This window comes from Echiichthys vipera (assembly GCF_963691815.1).
Source record: "Echiichthys vipera genome assembly, chromosome: 4".
Taxonomy (NCBI): domain Eukaryota; kingdom Metazoa; phylum Chordata; class Actinopteri; order Perciformes; family Trachinidae; genus Echiichthys; species Echiichthys vipera.
The window spans coordinates 13,859,328-13,870,989 of record NC_139829.1 but is presented as its reverse complement, the minus strand read 5'-3'; the positions used below and the strand labels follow the sequence as shown (position 1 = coordinate 13,870,989).

The 11,662-nt window shown below is 41.4% G+C and overlaps 1 protein-coding gene across 1 annotated transcript; it reads left to right on the top strand.

Annotated features, from left to right (window-relative positions):
* On the top strand, nucleotides 1-11,212 carry dhx37 (DEAH (Asp-Glu-Ala-His) box polypeptide 37). The gene is made up of 27 exons (XM_083912002.1): nucleotides 1-104; nucleotides 266-371; nucleotides 719-888; nucleotides 1,872-1,984; nucleotides 2,375-2,717; nucleotides 2,809-2,957; nucleotides 3,305-3,397; nucleotides 3,516-3,612; nucleotides 4,817-4,930; nucleotides 5,054-5,270; nucleotides 5,391-5,489; nucleotides 5,567-5,637; nucleotides 5,760-5,895; nucleotides 5,988-6,064; nucleotides 6,151-6,383; nucleotides 6,471-6,582; nucleotides 6,669-6,775; nucleotides 7,094-7,282; nucleotides 7,435-7,559; nucleotides 8,223-8,339; nucleotides 8,423-8,595; nucleotides 8,682-8,796; nucleotides 9,434-9,571; nucleotides 9,661-9,755; nucleotides 10,539-10,612; nucleotides 10,711-10,808; nucleotides 10,903-11,212. Exons 2-27 carry the CDS (start codon nucleotides 272-274, stop codon nucleotides 10,977-10,979), a joined length of 3,432 nt encoding a protein of 1,143 aa, XP_083768128.1. The 5' UTR covers nucleotides 1-104; nucleotides 266-271; the 3' UTR covers nucleotides 10,980-11,212.
* Nucleotides 11,213-11,662: the final 450 nt, after the last annotated feature.

The window sequence follows — 11,662 nt, the reverse complement described above, 5'->3', positions numbered from 1 at the left end:
CGGACTCTCGTATGTTTACACGTGAGTTTTTTGAAGGGCTGTAAATTAAGCCTTTAAATGTTAAAATCTCAAATACCGTTGTTTGACCTGATGAAGTAAAACAGGTTTGTATTGCATAATATTCATAAAGATTTATTCGGTTGTGTAAATTGTGTTTTTACTGAAGCGCTTAAGACAAAGTTAGCTCGTTCGTGGTGTCTTAACATGTTACAATAATGAGGTGGTGGCTTCGTGAACATCGTGTTTAATTTATTAATTTCCTCAGATTAAAATGGGAAGACTAAGAAGAAAACACAACTGGAAGGGGAGACAGCAAAGTGACAACAAACAACCAGAAGAGGAGAAGTCAAATGTTGTTGTGGAGCTTGAAGGTATTTTATTTTAAATTAAATATTTAAAGAAATGTACCTCCTATGTCCTTAAAACTACTTAATAAAAAACTAGAAAAACGATTTATTTATGCAAATCTTATAATTGTATAACACATGAAAGTTATATATATGTGTGTGTGTGTGTGTGTGTGTGTGTGTGTGTGTTCATGATTGTGTCCAAATTTTTGAGAATTCAAATGTATTTGACGAGTAAATGTACATTTGAAAAAACGTTAATAAAGAAATCTTTAAGGCAGAAGAATCCTGCAGACTGGTGAAATGATTTGCTCTTTATTGCACACTTTAAACAAGTTTTCTGTTTGGTTTGTACCACCCGTGCTCATCAGATGGGGACAGGCTGAAAGGTGTCGACCAGAGCAACGCTTTGGTCCTCCCAGCCAACAAAGCCAAGAAGAAGAAAGCCTCAGTGACACCTGTCTCCTACAAAAAGCCGCTAACCAAGAAACAGAGGAAAGAGCTGCAGAAGGTCCTGGAGCGCAAAGAAAAGAAGGCTCAGGTGAGACACAGTTTGGTGCTGCAGCCTTAGAAGCTTTAAGAATAAGGGTATTTCTATGTCTCTGTTTAGTCAGGGTAACACAACTTTGAACATGTCCATAACGTACGGTTAAATCCACAATGTCTGTAGTGGTGCTGAAACATCTAGGTCGAGTTGATTAGTTGTTGACAACAGTGAGTGATTTATTAAGCAAAGGTGTGAGGATTTGATGATGTTCTCTGTTTTATGTAAATATCTATGGGGTTTGGGCAGGCAGTCGGGCAAAGCAAGCAAGTTTAAGACTTTTTTTTTTTATCCGCCTGGCTAAAATCCCACACATATTTACATATAAATGTACATTAATATGTTGAGTCCCATTGTTAAAGTAAGTAAATAAATAAATAAAAGTATTCACCTTTGACCGAGATCAATAAAGGTTTATCTTGTCAAAAGCAGATTAGATTAACAATTGCTAATTTAAGCTGTGGTCTTGAGCATATTAATTAAACAAAAACTTGGACTTAATGGTAAAGTAGTAATGCCTAAAATTCCCACATCTTACGTGCTAAAATTTGCCCAAGATCTTGATATTATTATTATTGGGTAAACATTTTTAATGCCTATGTAAAGTAGCCGTATCCAAGACTGTCCAAAATGTGTCGAAAGTTGACTTTAATGGACTCTTTTCTAGTCTTGTTTTAATTATTCTTTGATCAGATGGTTCCTGATTTAGATGAAAATTCTGTCAGTGACAGATTATTTATTTAGGAGTACGAGCGGCTGCTTGTGTTTGTTTTTTTTATTATGTTTTTTGGGGGAATAACATACGGACAGACAGATTGTTATTGGTGCGATGCTGCTCCTGAAAATGATCGTATGATACCCAGCCTTCGACCTGAGGCTGAACGAGTTTATTTTCTACTCAGTAGAGACATAAACGTTAAACATGTCGAAACTGCAGAGGTCACAACCCACTCACCTGTCCCGTTGTCCGTCCCGTCCAGAGAGCAGACATCCTGACCAAACTGGCCGAGGTGCAGGTTCCTGAGTCTGAACTGAAGCTGCTGTACACCACGTCCAAACTGGGAACAGGAGACAAACTTTACGAGACCAAGCAGTAAGTGCACAAATGCAACACATTAGCTCAGAAAAGTTGAGTATTTTGTAAGTTATTTGTTTAGTTCTTACAGCTTGTCCATATATGTCAGACTACACCTCCTGAGTTTTGTTAGAGCTACATGTGCCTTTTTATTCACCTTTTCTCAACTGATTCGCTCTGGGTTTTTACGAGGAAATACGAGCCTAAACATACCTAGCCCCCTTTAATTTGTGATCGTATAATATGAGACAACCAAGAGTTATATAGATGATTTGAGCTAATTTATGGAAATGTAATAGTTTTCTAAATATAGCTGCTATATGCTATGTAAAGTGAAAAAAAGAACACCAAGAAAAGAGAAGGTGGAGTCGTGGTCTTGAGATATACTATATATATACTATTTTTTAGGTTACCCGATGAAATAGAAGATGGAGACTCTGGACCAAAGATCAGCAGTGTCAGTGGAGCGAACAGAAAAAGAAAATGGAAAGAAGAAGAAGAGGACGAAGAGGAGGAAGAAAAGTCAGAAGAAAGCAGCAATCTGGACACCTCGTCTGACGAGGAGGAGGAGGATGAAGAAGTGAAAGAGACCATAGAGAATGAGGACAAACAGGAAGTGAAAGAAGAACAACACAAATCACAACAAGATGAGCAGAATGACAAGAAGATTTCCGATCAGCAGAAAGTCGAAGACAAGCCTCCGTCGCAGCCGGCTGTCTTCATTCCTGTTGACAGATTACCAGAAATACAGGTGTGAAACTACAGGTGTTTACATTCAGACAGGTTTGTTTATTTTCAATTTGTTTATGGGCTTTTAAGAGCTCTTAAATCTGTCGCTGCAGGAGGCTCGTCTGAAGCTGCCCGTTCTGGCGGAGGAGCAGGTCATCATGGAGGCGGTGAGAGAAAATCCCTCTGTCGTCATCTGTGGAGAGACAGGAAGTGGAAAGACCACTCAGGTGCCTCAGTTCCTGTATGAAGCCGGCTACGCCAGGTAGGTCATCGTCTTAATGATGCTGATATTCACCTAGAAGAAAATCTTACATGCAGATACACATTCATATGTAATTATGTATGTAATGTAAAATTCTCGGTGATTCGAGTATTACTGTTTTAAAATGTGAAGATCATTCAAACTGTTACACTTTGAAAAACTCACAGTAAGTAATAAAACTTGGTGTGTATCAGAACTTTTTGAACATTTTCAGCACATTTTATCCACGATGCTGCCTATAACCGTGATAATTCTGGTCACCATAATCGTGAATTTTCATGCTGCTTCATCTCTAATAAGTGATGTCATGTGGTTTTCATCGTCTTCTCGTTGTGGTTTTCCTGCAGTGGAAGTGGAATAATCGGCATTACAGAGCCAAGGAGAGTGGCAGCGGTCAGCATGTCCCACAGAGTGGCCAAAGAGATGAACCTTACCACACGGTAACATTCAAAATACTCCAAATGAAACCTCTTTGTGACAAGCTTGGGAATGGAAATATTGCTGGTAACGGAAACATTTTGTAAATTCTATGGTTCTTGTTTGTGTGTCTGTGTTCAGGGTGGTGTCATACCAGATTCGATATGAGGGAAACGTGACCAGCGATACCAAGATCAAGTTCATGACAGACGGTGTTCTACTGAAGGAGATTCAGAAGGTATCGTTTTACTCTCTGTCGAGTCGTTTAATGCATAAACATGAGTTTGGCCTGCTGATTTCTGATTCTGTTTTGTCCTTGAGGTGGTGGAGAAATATCCAGATAACTGCTGCTTTTCTTCTTGATAACTTAGAGACAAACAGGAAGCAACAGAGTCAGAGGGACGGACAGGGAGAGTGTTGAATCTGTGATCATGTTTATGTTTATTCGTACGTGATTTGCATCCACATTTTCAGTTTCAGCTCGGTGGGTTTAACCCAAGACATTTTCTGTTCTTCTTTTCTGTTTTGATAAAATAAATGTCTCTTTTAAAGGTCTGTATGCTCTGATTAGGCGTTTTTCGGCAGAAATCGGAATCGAGAACTGGTAAAAAATTGGAATCGTATATCTCTGAGCTTATCAATTCATTTTATCAGTGGTATGTTTTTCTCACAGTTCATTGCAAAACATGGACGTCAAACTAATGCGTCTGCGCTGCTGGAAACTTACAACAAGAAGGAGTCATGGAGCAGAGAAAGAAACAGTCCAGAGCGAAGCGTTATGACAACATTAGCGTCACGTAGGCAGATTTGTTCTCTGAAAACCTAAGAGAAAGCTGCAGACATATTCTCTCAGTTCATCTACAGTGTTCAGACGTGGAGATAATGACTCCCAGAGAGGAGCTCTCCTGAGAACTACTTACCTTCAAAGCCCTTTTTCTGTTTGCATTCACACCACTAGTAGGAACTTTGAGTGACGTAAGCGGGATGATTCATATATTCTGCATTGACGAGTCAAGATCGCAATATATATTTACCCCATATATTTACAGTTAAACCTGTATTTTACTGTCTGTCCTATTATCCCTGTTTTCTTCCATTTTTTATTTTTTTTACAAGCTGTTCTTTGTGTTTTGTTTTGTCTGTTGTTTACATGGCTAACGGGTTTTTAAAAGTCGCTGCTCATGTCGTAGTCCTAATAATAATATACCATATTTATATTTCACACTGAGCCCGTTTTAATCTTGTGAAGGATGATGTGAGAGATTAAAGAACCTCATATAAGGATGGTATGGAGCAGTATAAGTTTTAATGATGGGTCATGAGGTTGTTTTTGTAGATATTTTTTATAAATACAGGAGTAATGGGAAAGCAGTTTTCTTTAATTTCCTTTCATTACCTCAATGTTGCTTCAGTTTCTTCAGTGTCTCTGTCTTGTCTCATAGGATTTCCTGCTCCAGAGATACAGTGTGATAATCATAGACGAGGCGCATGAAAGGAGCGTGTACACAGACATCCTCATCGGACTGCTGTCTCGTATCGTCCCTCTCAGAAACAAGGTAACACACACGTGTTTCATGTTTTTGGTGTAAAAAGTCACAGCTGCGTGTTTTACAGACAGCATGACATTATCTTCCCTTCTCTGTTTTCTTACTCTGCTCCTACTCTTCACGTCTCTGCAGAGAGGTTTGCCCATGAAGCTGCTGGTCATGTCGGCTACTCTGCGAGTGGAGGACTTCACAGACAACACAAAGCTGTTTCGAGTGCCACCGCCCGTCATCAAAGTGGACGCTCGCCAGTTCCCGGTCACTATACATTTCAACAAACGCACCCCGATGGAGGATTACACTGGAGAAGTTTTCCACAAAATCTGCAAGATCCACCGGATGCTTCCTCCAGGTCTACTTTTTAGTTTTAAGATTTGTCTACTACAAAACTAAATTGAACTATAGGGGTGAAATCAAATCAAATTTATTCAGATTAATCGGCAAACAGACTCACCATGTTTTTGTCCTTCAGGTGGTATCCTGGTGTTTCTGACGGGACAGGCAGAGGTTCACACTCTGTGCAGAAAACTGAGAAGAGCTTTCCCCTTCAGGAAGGGCAACACCACCACTGGTGAGTCCAGCACACCTGTTTGCCACCTGCACACTCTGACACATCTTTGAGTATGTTTTACCTGTTTTTGTGTTCAGGTGAAGACAAGGAAGAAGAGACCTCAGAGGCCATGAGGAAGTTTAAGAAGGCCAAACAGAAGAAGGCTGTCGTAAGTTTTCTTTTAGTAAAATGTCCCTAATAGCTGCTGCCTAATTGATCCTTTTCTTGTGTTTTTTTCTTAGATTAGAAGTCACCTCCGTCATTTTTTAAGAGTGTTATCTGTGTCTTCAGGCTTTGCCCCGAATCGATCTGGATAACTACTCTGCCCTCCCTGTGGATGAAGGAGACGAGGACAGAGAGGCTGGGATCGGAGACGAGGACGATGAAGGTTCTGACCTGGAGATCGGAGACGATCCCGCCAGTGCAGGCGAGCTACTCCAAATGAATAATTCTTCATATCGAGTTGGATGTGTTATAGGTGAATGCTTTTACTAATTCTGCTCTGTTTTGTTTCTGCAGAGGAGAAGGCTGACCCCTCCATTCCTCTCTACGTTCTCCCTCTCTACTCTCTGTTGGCTCCAGAGAAGCAGGCCAAGGTGAGATTAACATCTTATGTCAGCACAAATCTTGCTGATGTTGAAACAGGATATATTGTGTCTGTCTCTCTCTTTCTTGACTGCAGGTGTTTCGACCTCCTCCACCTGGAACTCGTCTGTGTGTGGTTGCCACCAACGTGGCCGAGACATCTCTGACCATCCCAGGAATCAAGTACGTGGTCGACTGCGGTCGAGTTAAGAAGCGCTTCTACGACCGAGTGACCGGAGTCTCTTCCTTCAAGGTCACGTGGACTTCACAGGCCTCGGCCAATCAGAGGGCAGGTAGAGCGGGGCGAACAGAGCCGGGACACTGCTACAGGTCAGGACTTTGACTTTTTGTATAATATAGTTTCACAGTTGTTTTCTTTACTTGTGGGGTCACGCATTCGTCTCTCTGGTCCTGCAGGTTGTACTCATCTGCAGTATTTGGAGACTTCAGTTTGTTCTCGGAGGCAGAGATCACTCGCCGACCTGTTGAAGACCTGGTTTTACAGATGAAGGACCTCAACATCGATAAGGTCAACAACTCAGACTTACCAGCAGGCTTGTAAGAAAAAATCTACGTCTTCTCATAAAAACAACTTTATATTTTCTGTTTTTGCAGGTGGTCAATTTCCCCTTTCCCACGTCTCCATCGGCTGAGGCTCTTGTTGCAGCGGAGCAGTTATTGGTCTCGTTGGGAGCTCTCAAAGAGCCACCTCGCACCGGAAGGTAGGTTAACTGTCTTGTTCATTAGGGCTGCACTATTAATTGCTATTTATTGCCATATGGACTATTGAATTAGCCAAGTCACAGGGGTGCGCGATATTCGTCAAAAGCAAAATATAATGTCAAAACAGCGTTTGCGTTTTCTGACTTGAGATGAGAATTGATACGATTGTGTTTATACCAATGCTGGTATTGATTCCGCTTATGGTTCCAATTCTTGATCAATTCTTATTCTGATATTCTTTAAAAATTCTGATCAATTTTCCGTATGGAAAAAAAAACGTGTTCAAACTTACAAACTGTTTTTCTTTATTTTCTAAGGGTGAAGGAGATGGAGCGAGAGAGGCTGAGCTGTCCCATCACCCCTCTGGGCAGAGCAATGGCTTCCTTCCCTGTGGCACCACGTTACGCTAAAATGTTAGCTCTTGGGAGGCAGCAGGATTGCCTGCCTTACGTCATTGCTGTTGTAGCGTCCATGACAGTCCGGGAGATCTTTGAAGACCTTGACAGGTGAGGACACGTTTCCCCTGATCATCATCTGTTTATAGATTAATGTATTAAAAAGGGAATAGGCGCTTCCAAAGTCTTGCTTGTAGAAATTGATGCTTAAGAAGACTTTGTTTTGTTTTTTATTTTCATAACACATTTTTGTTCATCCTCAGGCCTGCACCCAGTGAAGATGAGAGCTCCAAATTCACCCAGCGTCGAGCTCGGATCATCCAAATGAGGAGGTTGTGGGCTGGGCAAGGAGCGTCGCTCCTGCTGGGGGACCTCATGGTCATGCTGGGTGAGCTTACATTTTGTCAAGGTCGCAACACAGATATAGACTATAGAAGTCAGTTGCATGTTGACCCATAGAAGTCCCTTGACTTGGTTGAGCAGGGGTTGTGCCCAAAAAGTCTAAAAATTCTCCTTTTTGTTGGCAGTAACTTTTACATTCACCCCTGACTGCAAAACATTCAGTCATGCAGACATGCAGTCTGGGGTAACACTTTAAAGGCAGAGTAAAGAGAGGAATTTTATTGAGATACAAAAAATAAATACACTTAAAACTGTTTTTGTCACAGACTGTATTTAAAGATGGACGGTTTGACGGCTCCCCAGAAGTGAAACAAAAATAAATTTGATCGCCCTCTGCTGTCTGCCTGCAGTATAAGTCCCTCCCCCTCCTTGTTCGTGGATGGTCCATGGGCCAAACTAAAAAATCAAAGTACAACTCAAATCATTTTTTCCCAAAGACGTTTTTTGTCTATGTAGGTAGTTTTTATCATGGTCTGTATGTTTGGTTTTAATTAGTTATTTGATGCTATAAAATGGCAAGATTGACAGCTGTTAACAACTTGCGATTGGTCGGGCGCATGTATGAACGTCACTTCGATGACGTGATGCACGATCACTACTGCGCAGACAAAATTACTGTGGGTTCTACTGTATTTCTGTGTGACAACAGGTGCCGTTGGTGCTTGTGAATTTGCTGGCTGTACTCCTAAGTTTTGCGAGGAGAACGGCCTGAGGTATAAAGCCATGGTGGAGATCAGGAGGCTCAGGGGACAACTTACCAACGCAGGTAGAAGAAACGCACAAAGAAAAGCCAACACATGATGTGCTGCAGAAACAAAACAGAAAATAACTTTTGTTCTCTCCTCCCAGTGAACGCAGTATGTCCAGAGGTGGGAGCATTTGTGAATCCCAAGATGGCTCCGCCGACAGAGCACCAGGTGGTTTGTTTGCGTCAGATTGTTCTGGCCGGACTTGGAGACCATCTGGCAAGGCGCGTACAGGCAGAAGATATACTGGACCCAAAGTGGAAGAATGGATACAAGGCAAGTCACTCTGAGGGCTGTAACTGTGATTAAGGTGATTCTATTCTATCGCTCTCCTTCACGCCTTTATCTGGTTTTGGTCATAGACGCCTCTTCTGGACGACCCAGTGTTCATTCATCCCACCTCCGCACTGTTCAAAACGCTGCCCGAGTTCATCGTCTACCAGGAGATCATGGAGACCAGCAAGATGTACATGAGAGGTAAATGAGCTTTGGGAAAACTCCAGATGTATCTGGTATGTTTTGTATGTCACAGTCACAGCGACCTTTTAGCACTGATTAAGAGAGAAACAGGCTCCTTTAGTCCCAATGTTTCCATCAGGCTCCTTTTTTATTGTTTTTCTGATTTGTAGTGTCAAATAAAGGTTGATTTGAATAACTAAGATTCAGTATCAGGCTTTGAATTCCCCTGTTTTAGACAAAATCAAAGGATCTTTAGTTTAGTGTTTTCTTTGCCTCACATGGCTGAAAAATGACCTTTTTTAGACCGTTTGTTGTTGTTTGATACAATTTTTATTCATGAATATTTTTCAAATCATAAGAACCGTAAACAAGAAGCAATTAAGAAACAAACTCAAAAAGTTGATTTTATGCATCATAAAACATATATTTATACATATTATACATATTTATACATTTCACCCAAAAAAATACATTTAATATATTTCCTTAAGTCTTCACTTCATATTTTCTGTAAGTCAGAATAACAGTAACACTTTGGTAATTCTATTTTTTTATTTGTTTATGTTTGTGTGTGTGCATCTCCTCAAAATCCTGTCAGCTTTGCAGACTGAACGGTCTTCCTTTTATTATTATATTTTATTTCTGTCTCCGTCAGGTGTGTCAGCAGTAGAAGCAGAGTGGCTCCCAGAGCTTCTGCCCCAGTATTGCCATTTGGGCTCTCCTCTGGAGACACCGTCACCGTGGTTCTGTTCGTCCACAGGCACCATCAGATGTCACCGCCCGAGCACCTTCTGTGAGTCCTCTACAGCTGAGCGATGTGGCTGTTTGTGCTGAAAACGTGTCTCTGGCTACACTTGTGTTAATGTTGTGTTCCTCCTGCAGTCCGTGTCGGTTGGCAGCTGCCAGCAGTGGAGAAGGAATATCCAGACGGCCTCGACCGTTACAAAATTTTTGCCAGGTTTCTGCTTGAGGGACAGGTACTGCAGAAAGTCTCACACCTCTATTCAGTCTTCACTCAAGTTTCACTCAGGCATTAACCTGACATTGTGTCCAATCCTGAGCTGTCCTGATCACTGCTACAGGGCAAAATAAGGGTAATCTTAATAACTATGAGCCTCCTCCTCTCCTTATGGCTTATTTGGATCTCCAGCAGTTGTTGCATTTGCACAAACTACTCTTCCTTCAGTCTCTTTATATTAAAATATACAATATGATCAACAAAAATGTACACACGCCATACAGTAATTGATACAAATACAAAAGTTTAGCGTATAAAGTTTTAAACACATTAACCATCCCATATGACAAGTGTTTGTCCTGAATAAACTTCTGTGGCAGGCCAAGTTCAGACCAGTGAGACGGGACCAGACGTTGTATCATCTCCATAGCAACGCATTCCTCTACTTCTGTTCTGACCTCTGACTTTTCAGGGTTTTTTCGTAGCTGGATATAATTTGTAGAATTATAAAATATAATTGAGGACAGCTGACAGTTTGTCAGTGACTTGACCAGCGGACTTTGCTCAGACTTGATTGACTGTTGAAACAGGTGACGTGTGTTACGTTCTTAAACCAGACGCTGGCGTTTTAACGAGCTGAACCGCAGGCGACAACTTCAGCCGGTTTGAGTCCAGACGAGACGATCAGTTTACATCGCCTCAACTTTTACCTACAACTTTCTAAAACAGTTTTGTTGCGAATCTTTGGTATGAACTGGGCTTTAGGTCTTGAGTAGTAATGTTTGCTTCGTCTGGTTTGCAGGTTTGTCCTCAACTAAAGAAACACTGCAGCCTTCTTCTCTCAAACCCCTCCATCATGCTGAAAACATGGGCAAAGTAAGCTGGTACATCTCACACTGGTGCTGCCTTCCTAGAGGCATTTCTCTGATAGACAAATTGACTTTTCTCTTACTGTTGTGTCTTTGCTGCTTCAGGCTGCAGCCCAGGACAGAGGCTTTGCTGGGGGTGCTGGTGTCAAAGAGGGTTGACTGCAGAGATGCCCTCCTCTCTGTCTGGAAAACTCAAGATAAATGTAAGGAATTAATGTGCTTGGCATGACTTCCCTGAGTCTGATCTGTTCTGATCTGAGTCTTGTTGTTTGATCGTGTATTTGTCTCCTCCTGCAGTTCTGTTGTCTGCATACTGCCAGTGGTTACCTCAAGCCGTGCATCAAGAAGTAGCCAAAAGTTGGCCTCCCATATGAAGGCTTACATCTAACGAAGAAGACAGAAAATGAGAGGGAGTCTTCATCTACAGATTCATAGAACTCCCTTCTTCCCTACCGGAGGGCATCTTCAGACCTTCAGATGTTTTAAACGTTCTCTCAAAGTGCAACTACGAATCCACAACACTGCCTTTTCTCAGTTTTGTATTTTATATACTGTATCTGTGTACAGTTTTCAACTCAAGCTCTAAATTACTTTTAACTTGTTATCAGTGTGCATCTGTCTGTCGTGTTAGTCTGATTTGGTCTTCATAAGACTCATTAAAACTGCGCGGCTCTGATGAAAGCTGCTGTGTGATTTATTAATGATGTATATAAACTGTGGTTGATAAATAAGGTAGGCCAGTTGAGTTTAGTATGTGCCACTAAGACATCTCAGCCGGCACATACGCCACCTCGATCACATTGCTGATATAAACACAACAGGGCCATTACAACTGAATGAACAAACATCATAAAATATACTTTTTTTTCTCTGTGGCATCTTGTCAATGATTAATTGATTTATCATTGCTTCTCGTCGAATTGTTCCCCCGACTGTAGGAAAAGAAGTACACCCAGTATCTTCAAAGCTTGAGAACTACCTTTTAGAAGGTGCACCATTTTTTTCTCGCAAGCAGACTGCTTTTTTATTTTCACACTGAGGGTGAATACGGGTATAT